Raw genomic sequence first — 17719 nt, 5'->3', positions numbered from 1 at the left:
ATATACGTCCAACAGGTCAACCCTCATGGGGTGATTTGATATTTTGATATTTGCAATTATGGGGTAAATTGACGTCCGTTGTGGTGCAAGCATGAAATAACCGAAACGTAAATATATAAATAATTCAAACGACTGTAAACGTTTCAATAGTAGAATAACATATATTAAATTTTAATAAAACAAACATGAAGGAACCAACATCGTTAGTAACAAAGTTAGGTAGCATTTGGTTGGCAATCTTTGTCGAACAAAACTAGAAAAGAAAAGAGAAACTAGTTGCAGTAGCGCCAAAAGTAAACAATAGCTAGAAGGCCTCAAAAACAAAATAAAGAAACACTACCTACAGAATGTCGGGTACGGTCCTGACTACATTAACCAACACAAGACATACAGGAAGACAGCCATGTCAACGCGGTGCAGCATACATCTGGGTGGAATCATACTGCGGATATCCAGGTTGGGGGGATACTGTTTTTCCATACCCAGCAGGTGCACTACCTGGCGCTGCAGCATAACTACCAGATTGAGGAACAGGCTGATCATAGGTAGGCTGAGCTGCTGTTGTTTGAGCATAAGTTGCTTGGCCACTGGCTGGGGGCGCACCATATGTTGCTGCAGGCGCACCACCATAACCAGAATCCTGCGCCCCTTGATACCCATAACCTGCATTGTTAGGAGCCTGTGTCTGTTCAGAGTAGCCTTGTTGCGATGGTGGGTATTGACCATACCCAGCAGCGCTACTTGCTTGTGCATATGCAGTTGGTTGACTGTAACCAGGAACAGGCTGGCTACCTTGCTGCGGATAAGCCTGGCCACCCACAGCTGAAGGCTGACTGTACCCATCACTAGGTGGTGCAGAGCCATATGGAGGATAGCTTTGTTGCGTTGGCCCACTTGATGCATATGCATACTGCTGCTGTGGAGGCACATTTGAACCATATGACTGAGCAGTTGGACCTTGATATGGTACTTCTCCAGGTTGATTGGCTGGAGGTCCATATGTTTGGGGTCCTTGTGACTGCATGCCATAAGATGGTGGCTTGCCATATTGCTGCTGAGGGGCATACCCAGGTTGAGGACCTGGCTGTGCATATCCTGGCTGAGCAGATCCATGCCCTCCATAAGGATGCTGAACTGGGGTATGATTTTCATACTTCTCTTCATATCCATGTCCGTAGCCATGCTGGGGAGCAGCTTGCGAATAGGGTGGTGGATGCGCATAATCTGCTGGACCACGAGGCTGTCCATAATTATAACTCGACTGAGATGGAGGCAGCCCCATAGCTGGAGCAGGTGAGGGACCCGGTCCATGACCAGGAATTGAAGTCAAATGTTGGTTAGAGACCCCCCCTTGCCTGCTGTAGTAATCATAACCTCCACTCTGAGGAGGTCCCTGCATGCTATGAGGCCTCTGCTCCCAACTAGAACCAAAGTTGCTCCTTGGAGCCATTTGGTGAGAAGGGTACCCACCATACGGAGGTTGATAATGAGAGTTGTGAGATGGATATGGTCCTCGTTGCTGATAATCATATGATGTCTGAGGAGGATGCCCCCGGGGACCCCACTGAGGTGGACCACTGTTTCCCCGAGGTCGATAGCCTTGCTGATTGAAACCACCAGAAAGAGGTGATGGCCTGACAGTCTATCCATTAAACAAAATAATAAGTTAGATGAGAAGGAATTTCATTCACCAATTTCGAGGGGGAAAATCGAAAGTAGAAAGTAAGCCTCAAAATCGTGCTTAACCATGTTAAACCAAAGAAAACAGGTTGCTAGAATGCTAGGAAACCTCTTGGTTAAAAATAAAAGCATATGCCAAAAACAGCATTTATGATGAAACCAATGATAATTTGAACTAAAATGAGAAATAAGCAAGATGAGAGGTAATTCTGTTGAACCATATCCTTATTCAAACTTTTTACGAATCAAGGAGATAAAAGAAAAAAATATCATCACTTATTTGACATACTAAATTTCTAGGCAGACAAATCTCACCAACCTGTATTGCCCTCCAAAACATGGCACCAAAAGAAAATCAGAGCTACCAATAAACAGAATCTAAAGTGAAGAGATTAAATGCTAGTTAATAATTATAGACAGGAATATGGGATTTCATGAGCTAACCAAGATTAAACTGAACCTCATATCTTTCAAGCATCTTGAACTACAACAAGGATATGCCAAGACTTTCACATAAGATCATGTCATCCAAGCGATGTAGCATGACATAAACGTAACATCATGTCAATTCTTCTTCTGACCTTATGACTTACAACTACAGTACATCATCACTATACACATTAGAGGACAAGTATCATATTTTCAGCATAGCACAAACAACATTCAAGATGGTACTGATCCAATATACATTGCAGACATGATCACTTCACCAGGTGTACTTCTTCCAACACATCTCATGCATAGAACATGAAGGCCGCTCATGCAGTCTCACTACATTATTATTTTTAATTTTCAAGTCTCAAAGCAATCTTACCAACTATTAACATCTTGCAATGTGAGTTTAATGCCAGATACCTCTCTTCAGTGGATGAAAGGAAATAGTGGTTGTCTATTGCTACACCAAGAAAGCAATGCTGACCCCAGGGAAAAGGTACCCAAAATCTGCAGATTTTAAAGCCAACGAATTCGAAATCGGCACCTTCAACATAAATAAAGCATGGCAACCGGCATCTTGGATTGAATATATTATCCTCCTAATAGCATTCAAGTGATGTTGGCATGGATCATTCACACTCTTGTTCAAGGAAAAAAACTCACTCCCAGAAAGAAAATCCTCAGTCGGATTACAATGTGTCATAGAAGAAAATGAAGTTAACTACAACTGATTGTTTGCTTTGGCAAATCCATTGGAGATAGATTTGTACCCACTCAATTATATACTATATGAGACGTGCTGCTTGATGTTTGCTAAAAGAGAATTGTCTATACACCAGTATAGAAGTTCATAAACTCCACAAGCAAAGTTAGAGGGTTGCCATGTGTCTTACTAGGATATATTTAAGAAAGTTAATTAATGCCTATAATAATTAAATATATACATGACAACATTCTAGCCCTACTTCTGGAGTTTAAAAGCTTCACTAGCAGTATATGTAGTCCTCAGCTAAAATCCTATCTCATAAAGGGCATATTTTATTTGTGAAGAGAAGGAAAAGGATCACACACATCCAACTATATATGCATATGTTCTTAAAACAATATCATTTAATCAGAATGTCAATGATCCTATCAACTGTATCAACTGTATATTTTTAAGTTACAAGCACAACCAAGCCTCTAGATAACAATCTAAGCAATTCCACTAATTCACGTCTACTAAATCTACAAGGAAAGCATGCAAGAAAAATCCCAGCCTACACAACAGCAATATTTTGCTCGTGACATGTTCTTAAACAGCCTCTTAGATGCTTCTAAGCCATCAGCACAGAAATATAATTAAAATTGGATGCTCCAAAATAAAACTCAACAAATGATCAGATTGGGAGATCAAAGATCACCTAAACTTAGGTCAATTCCCACTCCAGTAACCCTGCCTGCCAAACCTACCAGGCAAGCATGCCAAAAAAAAAAAAATCCTGGAACTACACAAGCAATAGTATTTTGACAGTGACATGTTCCTAGCTAGCCTCAGACGTATCCTGAATGCTTTTATGCCATCAGCAAAAAGATGTAATTATAATTGGATGCACCAAAACAGAACTCAACAAATGAGAGGATTCAGAGATCAAAGATAACATAAACTTAGTTCATTGATAGCAATTAAACAGAGTCAATCTAGATACTTTAGCTCTAGTAACAAAATATTAAAAATAGATAAACTCACAGGATGCAATTAAAATACCATTAGAAAATTACTTATGCAGAAAATGATGCAAGGTAAAAAAGCAAACCTGATTCATAACATCTTTTATCATTTCTCTGGCAATCTCAATTTGCTTCTTATCCCCAGTTACCCTCACTGTCCTTTCTTTTGATCCATCCCCTTCTGGGAGATGTTGAGGTATCAACTAAAAAGATAGTAAATTGTCAGTACTTACAGGACCAGTTTTGCAAGAACTCCAACCCTGAAAAAGACAAATAAACATCAACTACCTGAATTCGAGCCCCTGACCTCGTCTGCAGTCCTTTTATAGTTTCCCCACCTCTACCAATGATTAAACCAACCTGAAACAGGTAAGGTAACATACACCAGTAGGAATAAGACTAATGCATCTTTGAGCAAGAATTATGATGCCTGAACACAAAAAATGATTAACCTTCTCATTTGGAACTTGTATCTCAATTTGATCGGCAGCACCAGCAGCCTGTGTGGTAGCAAGGCCCCTAGCTACTAGGGAAGGAGAACCCCCAGCATCAGCCTGAACCAAATACAAACATTAAGTTAATGCAACAAATGAAGGATATTAATTTTGACAGTAGAGGGGGAAGGGGAGGGACAGGGTAAATAATGAAAGCATGGAGCTAGATATTGATTAACAAATTTCAGAAACAGCATACAACCTCTGCTATGACAGCATTTATAAGCTTCTCAGCCTTGATTATGCTACTCAAAGTCCCGATAATTTCTACAGGTCTTGTAGGAGCATCCCGATCAGCATCTGCATCCCTCATGATTTGAATTTTTGCCCCAGAGTTGTATTGCAGGTACCTTATAGTATCTCCTGCCTTGCCAATGAGAACGCCAACCTATACAAGCATGCAAGAAATAAAAATCACAGAACAAGATGTTCCACAATTATGAAGAGGGAGTAAGGCATTGCTTGGATTACAAGATATTTTTGGAATGTGTGTACACTAAAAAAGGTAGACGTCACCAAAGATAGAACAATAAATGCAGATAAAACATTAAAGGTAGTTTAGCCGCATAATGAGGAGATTGTTATTATTAAAAAAATGTAATTTAATAGATGACATCCACCTTAAGAGAGAAGAAGACCTACCATTATTGGGAAAAAAAATTTAAAAAAGGATTGTCTGTTTGACATGGGATCAAACAGATTATAGTGCAAAAAGGGATTGTTGAAATGTTTGTTGAAGTAACTACGAAAAAATCAACTTCAGTTTACACCCAGTTCAAACAATTCACAATGAGACAGCTTAAAAATTTGGCTAGCATACCTTCGCATTAGGAACCTCCATTTTGCGAGTAATAGTTGTACCATCATCAACCTCCTGCTGAGGCAAGTCATCAGAAGGTTGCTTATTATCCTCTTTAGCAGGTTCTTGACCGTTATCTGCCTCAAAACTCTCAACTTTACCTAACTCAGCATCAGCAGTTTCAGGATTATCTGCAGACTGCCCATCTGTTTCCTCTGCAGTTCCTTCATATTGCTCAGGTTTTACAGTTTCTTCAGCCTCCTTTGCAGGAGAATCACCATTCTCTGCTTGCTTGTTAAGCTCATTTTGCTGCAAACCCTCCTCCTCCTCCTTGTCAGGTTCATGCGATTTCTCAGCTTCAAATCCATTCTCACTGGCTGTTATTTTAAGCATAAAGACCATGGAATTAGAATAGTTAGATATGCAAAGCAATAAAAATATGAACCAGCCATAAACCATGTTTTGTTTTGATATCACTGTTGCTATTGCTTTTTGCTTTCTGCACAAAATTGGAAAGAAAAAAAAAACAAGGTGTTCACTCATAGGCTCCATCAAAATTGGCTCTTGATTTTAGCAATTTTTAAACATGTAAAAATAAATGACAGAAAAAGAAAAATTAGTAAAGTAACAACCAAACGGAGCCTTGATCTTCTCACTTCGTATTCACCTAGCACATAAAACTCACAATTAACCCTAGAGCTACTATCATTTAACCCCTCAAATCATTTCCTTAAATAGTACATAAACCCAGAAAAAGGGAACATGTTCATTACCCAAGCCATCGGTTTTATCGTCGTCGAGCCTAGGGCGTTTGGCCTCGGACAAATCAGATGGTGCAGCATCGTTATCTTGGGCATCAGGGTCTAAAGCAGAGTCGCGAGGCATGTTGTCCGCATGGGGGTCGTGGGGCTCGACATCCTCGAGTTTTCGCTTAAGATCGGAAGGGACGGGGCTGGGTGCAGGGGCTACGGCCTCTTCCTCAGCCATCAAAATGTACGGAAAAGGAGAAGTAATCTAGGGTTTGGAGAAGAGAGCAGAAATAGCGAAGCAATGGAAGTGTTGGATGAGGATGCTAGTATGTAAGAGATAAAATATCGTGTTTGTATGTAATGTACTACATTAGGGTTTAAGGCCAATTTATAGCTGCAAAATATCACATTTCACATTTCGCAATTTCCTTTCTTTCTTTGGCCCACTCTTCAGCCTACTTTCTATTTTCTTGAAAAAAAAAATCTTTAGGTGTGAGAAAATATTTTTGTTTTTCTTTATTTCCCAAAATTGGATTTTTATATTTAAAATTAAATGATTTTTGTTTTTATTTATCTGTTTTTTAAATTTTAAAAAACAAACTATTTTTAAAAAAGAAGAAGTTTTCTTTAGTAATACCTCGACACCTAAAGATGTCAAGTTCTAAGTTTGCAACATTGCCTCTAAAATTTCTACGTGACATTAGAATCAGGGTTAATTATTGTTATAATTTCAATATTTGGGTGTCAAATTCAAAGAATAAATTTGAAAAGTAATCGTTAAAAATTTAAATTTATTTTTTTAATTGCTAGGGATGAATGTTGTATCCTAAATCTGACACTTAGTGGTGTCAACGTGAGTACTAATTTTAAAAAACGAATAAAGTAATTTAAATAAATAATAATAGAAAATAAATAAAAATCAACACCTGTCAATTTTCACTAATATTTTTGTGAATCCCTAATTTAAGAAGCTATAAATAGGCAAATAAATTTGTTAATTTTTCGCAATAAACAAAAACAAATTATGATGTTTGTTATTTACCATATATCCTACATAATGGTTGCCAACTTTTTAAGATTCGAAGGACATGTAGCCCAAGGTGTAGTTACATTAGAGTATTCTCGTATTACTTAGCTTCGCAATAATATGAGTATAGGTCCACTTAACGAGAGAATCTTGCTCCAATTAAGAGGCATTGATTTCTATCACACAAGTCAAATTGGGAGAGTTACTTACATTTTGTCATTCTTATCCATTCTGATTAAACGATGGAGATCGAAGACTCATATGCTTCATCTCTTATACAACTAGGCGATAATAAAACTGGAAGATGTAGCATTGCTGATAAGGCTTCTAGAAGACGAGCATCTTGTGATGAGAAGCTTTGAATTTAATTTACAAGATGACCTTTATGCAAAGTTCAAAACTGATACAAACCTTCCGGTGGATTTCAAATGGCACCAAGTGAAGTTAGATTAGTTGAAGAGGTGATTTAGGAATCTCCTCAAGAATTCAATACCCATTTAGATCGATTACCATGCTCGAGCATACATTTTTCACCTAACCGGAGGTGTGTTGATGATAGAAAATTCTAGCAACTTAGTTCATACCTTGTACTTCCCATTTTTATCTAACTTTTAAATTGTTGGTACACATAGTTGGGACCTTGTCATTTTGCCTATATAGAGCGTTGTGCAAGAGGTGTAAAGTGGGGAGCGAGGAAGTGAATGGATGCCTTGTGATTTTACAATTGTGGAAGTAGTATCGACTTTTGCTCATAGACTTCTACCCTTTAAACCTATTAGTTTCCCACTAGCCAGAAGGTACAAGTAGAACCCTAAACCATGAAATCAATATTTATAGCATAAATGTCTTATATTTGTAATAACATTATGTAATTTAATAGACAGTCTAAGCAACGTGACTGTACGACATACAGGAAGGCCGATTTGGTATTTATACAATAAGTAATTGATAGGAAATCAAATGATTTGGTATCGGTATAGTACTGTACATGTGAATTAAGTGTTTATGTTATGTTTGTGATATCATAAAAAAGATTTTGATATGTGAATGTGAAAGTTGATTAGTGACTATATGTGCTAAAGTAAAAACTATAAGTTATAAATTTAATTTAAATAATTTTATGTTTTGGAAATAAATTAAAAGTTTAAGTATGTTAGTGAAAGAAACTGTATGAATAAATGTTTTTATTAAAAAATAATTAAATTGTAAATATATAAAAATGGTAAGATTGAATTCAATTGAGTGCTTACTAAGTTATTCACGTAGCTTAACACGCTTATTTTTAAAATACGCAGATAAAAGATAAAAGTTAAAAATGAATAAAGGATTGTAACTTCAATTTGGATCACATCACTCAACAATCTCCAAGGACAAGTTTTGGTATAAAAATTTTGGACTTTAGAATGGCATGTACTTAAGTTTAAATATTGTATTTGTATGTGTGTCCTAGTGGAAATACTTGATAATTTTTTTAATATTATGTTAGCTTAGTGACTTGGTTAATTTAGTAACTTAGTGACTAAATATAACACCTATTGCTTGGGTTATCAATTTAACTTAGGTGAGGGGTGTTACATTTTCAAACTTTATGCTCATTTCCTTAGGTTATATATTAGGTAGGTTGCACCATGTAGATGATTTCTTCAAGATAGCCATTTAGAAACACTGTCTTGACATCCATTTTCCAGATCTCATAATCGAGAGCTATAGCAATGGATAAAAAAAGCGAATCGACTTGACCATCGCTACTGGAGAGAAGGTTTCCTCGTAATCAATACCTTTTCTTTGTGTAGCCTTTTGCCACAAGTATGACCTTATAGGTTTCAACCTTTCCTTCCACATTTCTCTTTCTTATAGACCCACTTTGTTAGGAAATGTGCTTATCTTATAGTAAACATTAAACTATTTTCTATGTATTTGAGCGATGGATAAATGAATAAAGTTAATTTCACATTTTACTATTATATCTTTTGTGTTTGTTTTTCATGTTCTGCATACATAGCGAAATTGTGACAAGCAAATATTAGTTCATTGATTGTCTAAGTTCGAACTGATGATAAGTGGCATTGTAAGAATGTTTACATTGCGAGAAAGACAACTTACTTTAGTAGATAATCTAAACGAGTCTATAATCCTGTAAAAGAATCAAAGTGAGCATTTGATTCAAATAATTAAAAGGATTATTATGTCTTCTACAATTTCAATTGGGGAGATGGCCAGTCTTAGCTATCGGAGCAACTAAATCCACGGGTAGAGACATAGATGTACTCATTAGAAGAATGATACATTGAACTGGACCCAAGTTGAATTAATTTTGAATACGTTTGTGACGTTCATTAGAGACATAGATGTAATCATTAGAAGAATGATACTTGTGACGTTCATGGTGTGACTTACCTAAATCTTGGGTTAGTCACTGATCATGCGTATGTAATTCATGTGCTTTGATATAAGTAGAGGCTTATGCTCTAAAGATGATTGAGCCGATAGTCAGTATGTTGGGTACATCACTTGTGTATGACATGTGCCACACCCCTAAATTAGTTATAGAAGTTTTGAGGGTAAATTAAGAATTTTGGCTTGGAATGGGTTAAAAATTTTTGAATTGTGGTAACCTGAAATTATTTTCGTCTGTGGCTTTTTGAAAATTAAATCAAAATTTGAAAATAATGCTGAAAAGATATTCAATGTTAAAATAAGGACTGCTTTGTAAAAGGGTTCAATTTAGGGGTAGTTAAAAAGCAATTTTACCGAAGTTTTACAAATACCATATTTTCCTTCCTATGTTTATTAAACCCACGTTAGTCTCTTCTCTATATTTTTGTTTTGTCATCCATTGCATTCCAAAGCTCCTCTCATTAATTTTTGATTCCCAAATTAATTCATTAGATTTTCATCATTCCCCAAGCCATAAATCTCCATAGTATTCAAGAAAAACATCTAAGAACACTGTATATTTCTCCATTGTTGAATTTTTGGGTTTTTTGGATTTCAATCAAACGTTTGGTTTTTCATCAACTAAGTTAACGATTCAATTCCTTATTATTTTTTGGTGTTATTTGATCCTTTAAATTGAGTTTTTAGCAGTTAAATCACATGTTTTAAATAAAAGCCGAAAATTGGGTCATTAATGGTGGATTTCGAGATTTTGGGTTAAAACGTTGTTTCAAAAGTATTTTTCAATTATTTTTGACATGATTAGAAGGTTTCTAAACTTGCTTTAAATTTTCATTGAAGATTTTCAACGTTTTAATGAATTTTCGTGAAAATTGCCATAAACATGTCAAAAATTTTGATACCATGAATTGTGTAGTTATAAGTAGTTTAAAGGTTGGAAATCAGTTTTAGGTGAATAAATAGATGAAGAGAATCAGTTTTAGGCAAAAATATTAAGTATAGTTTGAGATAATTGAAATGCAAGTTTGCTATGTCGAAAGTTCGGTTATAAGAGAATCTAGCTTAGGCTTGTGTTTTTGTTTGATTTAGGAGAGTTTTTGGCTGAATGTTGATTGTGCTTGTTGTGTGATTTACTTGTTGAAGCTTCAGAGTCATTCAAGACATTTTATGAGTAAGTAGAAAGGCAAGGAAAAGCTAGTTTGAGCTTTCAGTGTCTAGGCGAAAACATGAATGGTGAGTGTTTGGAATCTCTACTTGTAGACACGATTCATAGTGTTAATTGGGAGCTTAGGAATAACCTAAACCCCTATCCGAAGTTCTGAGTGTAAGCTTTCTATTTCTTTTGCCTTATTTTGACAAATTATGTGATTATGTGAATAATTGTGGATTGATTATTATGATACGATATTGTGATATGAGACATTTGTGATGACTATTGTGAATTGTGTTGTGCTGTGGGCATGATTAACATGCCAAATGACAGTGATAATGATATGCTAATAATGCAAATATGTAGCAAAAGTGAGCGAAATTTCAGTAAGTATATATGTGTTGAATTGTGGAATGTGATATTATTATGACTGGTAGTATGTGAGCATACTTGTATGTGATATATGATGTACTAGTTTTAATGTATACATATGTGGTCGAATATGTGATGGCTCAATGAGAATTATTGTGGCACTTAAAGTGCAATTAAATGTGAATTCGATAAGCATGCATTGTGTACAAGTTGTGTTGTGCATTAAATCAGTAATTAAAAATGTGTAATTGTGGATATTTTGGCCTTGTGATATCCTGAAACCGTTGGATAGAGTTGGCATGCCATAGGATTATGAGTACTCACCTATATGTATTGTGTTTTTGGGCATTAAGGCCTTGGGACAATTTGGAGAGATAAGGGAATGTAAGCTCCATTCAACGAGACATGTTTGGTGTGTTGGAGAGTGTTATCTTTATGCTTCACTTTTTTGGATATGTTCGAATCTATGAGTCAATTGGTGTGCTGGAGATTCGTGTATCCAATTTGTGGTGATAGAGCCCACTTTAATGTTTCATAGCCTCAAATGCCAAATTATCATTTAAATGTGATCTTATATGCTGAGATAATACGATGTGAGATGGATGCATAAACATGTAAATAATATGCTAAATGAGTCGATTTAAGTCTCATGATTAGTATGTTCTCATAGTAAATTGCGTACGTAATCGTGGTTTGGGTTGTTTTCATTTTAACTTGTGAATGCATGCGAATATATAAGCTAAACTTGTGAGTTATTAAAGCATGTATACATTTTTTAGTCTTGATGAATTATTGTAAAATGAACTATGTGTATATAAGTTGAGTGTAGTTGTACGTCAGAGTATATGCTAGTTTTATGATTTAATGAAGCGTGAATATGTTATTGTGATTTGGCTAGAATATAATGTGTTATAGCATGCTCTTGTTTAAATTTTGATGTTGTGTATACGTTGTGGTTACTCCGACATTCACTAAGCTTGTTTAAGCTCATCCACTCCTTTTAAAACCATTGCAGATATTTAGCGTTCGCGGTGTGACTGGTGCAGGGATACCAAGAAAGTGATCCAAGTTAGGTTTTAGTATTTGCGTCGGTGGTATTAATATTATTCTTTGAACTGTGGGGATAAGATAATGTGGTTAGACTTTGATCGATTATTATTGTGGTCCTCATGATATTTTATGGGTTTAGTTTTCTAGCACTTTCAATAGATGTTATAGTTTTTTCATCGATATTGTTTTGGTTTGAATATTTGCTATGTTGAAGTGCCATGAACTGTATGTATGGTCAATGGATGTTGAATAATGTGGTAGAATTGTTGCATGTACTTTGCCATAATGTTTTGATTACTTTCATAGCTTATTTGTTCTTAGGATTTATGGATATTATTCTTGTTATATTGTTCGCTTACTCGGACATGTTTTCGATGATTGAACCATTATTGTGGTCGTTTTGGTGATTACTTGATAAGGTAAAAGTTGCATGTTGAGTAATATTATTTTGAACGGATTATATGTCTTAAATTGTTGAATTGTTGTGGTCTGGAGTAGAGGTATCGATATTCAGGTTTTAAAAACGACACCTCCATAATTTTTCAATGTGCAAGAAGTCAGTATTATAATTTGGTATCGATACCTTACCATGGGTATCAATACTCGGGGTAAAATAATCGATACTTTAATAAAGGTACTAGTAAATTTTGGGGTTTGATTTTTAGATGAGAAACAAATTACTGTTTTGGTATCGATTTTCCAATCGATATCGATACCATATAAGAGAAATATCGATACCTTTGTTTCAGTATCGATACCTTCATAACTTGTGTTGGAATTTTGGTAAGTGTCTCTAGTGCATGTTTAATTGATATTATAAGTTTGTTTGAAGTATGTTTGGCATGTTTTAATGATGATTAATATATGATTGACTTAAAAAATTTGTAAGAATGCTAATAAAGAAGATAATTGTCTATTAATGTGACATCTTATAATGTGTGTGATACGTTACAGTGGTGTGACATCCTAATATTTGGGCTCGACGATCGGGCCTAGTATAGGGTGTTACATCATGGCTTTACTAGCAGCAATGAAATTCATAGCTCGATTAAAGAGTTAACAATATCCTTTCATTGGCATTGTATGGATTGATAAATATGGAATGTGGCCATTGGTTTCGTATTTTCGAACGAGCAATTTATCATAGTCATTAGTTGACAATGATCATATTAATCATTAGGAAGACACAATGATGACAATAAGATAAAATAAGATTGTATTGAGTGCATGGATTTAACTCAAAGGGATCAAGGATGTCATATGAGAGTAACACACACATGACGAGGTCATTGGATAAAGCAGTTGGATGAATTGTTTTCGTAAAGAGTATACAATAAGGAGTTTTCAATTGTGTTGCTTCTTGTAGGCTGACTCCATGATTAAGTAAATTGCGAATTATCGAAATGATACTTCTGGACATAATTGTAATTACTTGAGCCTAATTGTATATGTCTGATTGGTCCCTCCGCTAACTCAACAAAAGCTCAATTAATCTACGTTTGAATCAGAAGAAAATTCTAGGAATTCAAAAATAATTTAAGTAAGTTGATTTATTCGATGTGGAATTAAATTAGGTGGTTGTGTGAATTGTTCAATTAGAGAATTTGATTAAAGAATTTTCTTGGAAATTTAATTTGGAAAATCTCAGTGATTTTTGGAAAAATTAATTTTGATCAAGTAAAATTAAAATAAAATAAATATGATATTTTTGGAAATTAATTTTCAAGTCATACAATTAGCCCAATTGGACTCAAGATCGAAAATTGAACCCGATAACCAATACCCAAGACCGAAATGCAAAAATTGGTTGAACTAGACCTTGTGTATGAAACTAGGTTGACGATCCAACCAGTGGCTAGATTGGACTGGTCGAGCCATCACTGGCCCAGACTGAACCAGTTGTAGACGAATCGGTCAGGCCCATTCAGGCAAAGCGGCGATGGTTTGGGGTGCTAAGGGGAGTTGTGCAGGCACTGGCAGTGCTGAGCACGATAACTACAACGATGGTATCCAATGGCTGACAGATGGTCAGTGGCGGTGGTTTTTCGGTGGTAGAGTGGTGGACAAATTAGACTCCTAGTAGGACTCTACTGGGTAACTTGATTTCGAATTAAATTTTCCAAAGATAATATTTTTTTAATGAATTTAATATTTATCTAGATATTAATATGAGATATTAAATGAAATTAAATATTTTTCTAGATAATATTTTATTAATTTAATATTAATTTGATTGATTCTAATCCTAGTTGAACTCTCTCTAAACTCTCCATATATAAAGAGAGCTTGGGTCATTATTCTCATACACTTGAATTCAAGAAAAGTTGTAGAGAGAAAATTCTCTGATAAAATTATTTTAGAAAATTTCTAGAGATGTTCTTGTTGTTTACAACTTGACCCAAAAGTTTAGAGAAATTATGAAATTACCCACCGATAGTTTTGTGAAAATTTTTCTGATTCGAAGTGAGTCCAAACTCAAAACACATGAGCTTGAGGATAACAGAGAAGACTAATAGGTCGAAGCGTTCATCCTAGACAAGTCATAAAGATGCGATTTTGATTATGTGGAAAAAAAATTTAAAACTCTGGTTTTCTCTTAAAGTTATTTTTCGTTACATTTTTCAAACTCAATTTTCCAACAATTGATATCAGAGTCAAGTTGTGTTTTATCTATAAGTATAAACTAATAATCAAAATTGATTTCTCTTCTTTTTGAATGATTTGATTACACAGAAAGTGGCGTTCTTTAAATCTTATGCATGTTTTGAGTTATATATGGGAATTGATGCAATATTATATATTTGTTATATATTTTTTATTTTTTTCATAGTTGTGGTTGTTAGGAAATAAACTGTAGACTATCATCTCCACGTAGGACTTTTTTTTTAATTCATAGAATTCTTGTGAGTTGAAAACAAACATATGACTTAAATATAATTTTTCCAAAAGGAGTCCATGATGAGGAGAATATGGAGCGATAACGGTTGAAGACTCGAGGAATGCCTTGTGGTGAAAAACTATGTAATTTTGTTTTTCATTTATTTTCTAGAAATAGAACCACGAAGATCTTACCTGACAATTTTTATTTTAATTACCCATCTCTTTATATATATGTTTTATAATTTTTTATAATATTTATATTATGTTATATTATAATTGTGATATATATGTATGAGATGATCCACAGTTGATTGATTAAAAAAGAAGAAGTGTGGTAATGTAAAAATACATGTGTTGTATTGTTCCATTCACTTCTTTAAGTTATTTGATTATTGTGAGATTTGTGGTAATGAGAAGGTGCATATATGTAGGATTGACTCTATCAAGAAAAGACTTGGTTTTTAAGCGGTTAAATAAGACTTACCTCCCTTTCCTAGGACCCTACCTGGTGCACGGTTCACATTCACTTCTTTGGATTTTCCTTTAAAAGAAAAATTGCGAAGAATTAAAATTGATTGTTTTTATGACTGATTGATTCTTATGAATGAATGTGAATATTATAAAATTTTCATATCATGCCATGAATATATTGGAAGCGTGTCATATAGATTACGTAAGAACGCCACTACGACTATTGTATGATCATTCTTGAATTATGGGATAAAAAATCTTGCATTTAAAAAAATATTGAGTGGGAGAAGGTCATTGAACAAGACTTACGACATCCATTGATGGTCCCTAAGTGATACCATGATAAAGTTTCGAGCCGGTTTCTACCCTGGTCGTACCCTAAGGTAAATTTTATCATGTAGGTTTACCGGATGGATCTCCTTTTGAGAACAACTAGTCATGCATGACTTTCAGTAAGATTGTCACAAGATGACTCACAAATGAAAACATGTTCATGATAGGTGTTTAGTTTGTAACACCCCTATACTCGACCCGATTATTAAGTGTTGGATCTACTGCATTGAGTGTAGTATATTCGTTTGTAAACTAGTAATTTTTTTTGAACAGATTGGTTAATAAAACAAGTTCATTGATTATATTAATATACTTTGTAGAATTGTCCTCACATGGTTTTTACACGCAAATTAAAATGGAAGCAAATGTTTCTCATTGGTTGTCTAAATGTTTAACTAATACTAAGCGGTATTATGTGGTCGAATCATAGTACAGAAAGACAACTTGTATTAGTAGATGAACCTAAACATGTCCTTAGTCTAACCAGAAATGAGTAAATCGATTAAAAGATTAATATCTCATTTATCAAGTCCAATTGGGGAGATGCCTTGTCTTGAGCATTGGAGCAGATGACTCCAAAAAGATAGAGACATTGATGTGACTGACTGGACTGACTATTAATTAGACATAACCCAAATAGAATAGATCCTAAATCCGTTTATGGATTTATTCACTTGTGACGTTAATAGTGTGACATACCTAAATCTTGAGTGGATGGCGAACTATGTATGTATGACTCCTACACTTTGGTTTAAGTAAAAAGCTAAATTCAAATAGATAAGAAATCGAAAGCTGGTGTGTTGGGTATACGAATTTTGTAGTATGTAGCGTCACTCACAATAGTGGGATTCGTAGCCCAAAACATGGGTAAATGATATTCGCTCATTGGCATTACATGGTTAATGAAAAATAATCGTGACTGTGAGTAGTCTGTCTTTATGATGGATGATTTTATCACTATTTGATAGTGATTGACTTTTTATGAAGAAAGATGTAACGGTTACAATGAGATAAAATATCATATTAAGAGAACGGATATTATCCCAAAGAGATCAAGGATATCCTATGAGGGTAACACACTTATGACAAGGTCATTGGACGAGTAATGAGTAATTGCTTTCGTAATGGTATGTCATTGGGGAGAGCTTAGTCATGATACTATAGTGGAATAACTTCGTGACTAAATGAGTTTATAATTAATAGGCGAAAAGACAAAACTTAATTATAAATCATTTGAGCCTCAACTACATATGTCTAATTAGCCCCCATTAGCTCGTTGAAACCAGAAATGAATTGCGTGTTTGAATAGAAATGAACGGAATGAATAGGAAAAGAGAAATGGGAAGCATTAAAAAACTATTATGGTTTTCTCCGAAATGGAGAAATGGAATCATTTGGAAATGAATGTAGGTTTTCAAAAATGAAAATAATCTATTTGCAATCTTATATGGATTACATAAAAAATGATCGGAAGAATGAGTTTATGTTTTTGGACTATTTTGAAGCCTAAAAATGAAAATAAACCATTCGGTTATAGTGAACTTGTTGAGTTTTGAAATATTGACCATATTTTCTCAAAATTTTACCAGAGGCAAAATCGTCAAAATTTTACCAAGGATAAAATTATCAAAATTTTGCTGGGGGTAAAATAGGGATGAAATTTTTTTATATATAAATATTAAATTTTATTTTTGGAAATAGAAAAATTGAGTCAGGTTGGATTACATTACACAGTACTTAGTCAAAAAGGCCCAAGAAGTACTCGTAATTGGACCCGATGTGAGAGAGACCCAAAACCCCTTATGGACATAAAGGGGGCACCAACCCTAGTAGGAATACTAGGGTGTGTCGTCCACCCTAGTCCTATTCTAAGTAGAATGTTGTTTTTCTATTTGAAATAAACTATTACAACTGAACAAGGGTTCTACCTTCTCTTCCAATAAATAGATTGTATCAGTAGAGCTATTAACACAACTTTGAGAGATTGTTATTCTACCGAAAAATAGAGAGAATTTATTCTCAACTATTACATATATTTTTCTGGAATAACTATTCTACTGGTTTCTATTAAGAAGAGAGAATTTTTGTTTTCACCCTTAACGGAGAGAACTTTTTTTAGTTCTGTGTTTCGATTCAAGTGATTCGAGCCTACACTCGAAGTAATTCGTGGTA

The 17719-nt window shown here is 34.6% G+C and overlaps 1 protein-coding gene across 1 annotated transcript; it reads right to left on the bottom strand.

Moving 5' to 3' along the window:
* Positions 1 to 135: 135 nt before the first annotated feature.
* On the bottom strand, positions 136 to 6292 carry LOC107919846 (far upstream element-binding protein 2). The gene is made up of 7 exons (XM_016849237.2): positions 5892 to 6292; positions 5140 to 5495; positions 4522 to 4707; positions 4278 to 4379; positions 4114 to 4185; positions 3912 to 4028; positions 136 to 1642 (listed from the first exon to the last, which is right to left on the bottom strand). Exons 1-7 carry the CDS (start codon positions 6103 to 6105, stop codon positions 407 to 409), a joined length of 2283 nt encoding a protein of 760 aa, XP_016704726.2. The 5' UTR covers positions 6106 to 6292; the 3' UTR covers positions 136 to 406.
* Positions 6293 to 17719: the final 11427 nt, after the last annotated feature.

This window comes from Gossypium hirsutum, chromosome D13 (assembly GCF_007990345.1).
Source record: "Gossypium hirsutum isolate 1008001.06 chromosome D13, Gossypium_hirsutum_v2.1, whole genome shotgun sequence".
Classification (NCBI taxonomy): domain Eukaryota; kingdom Viridiplantae; phylum Streptophyta; class Magnoliopsida; order Malvales; family Malvaceae; genus Gossypium; species Gossypium hirsutum.
The sequence above is the reverse complement of the archived record's forward strand: the minus strand, read 5'-3'. Positions and strand labels throughout refer to the sequence as shown.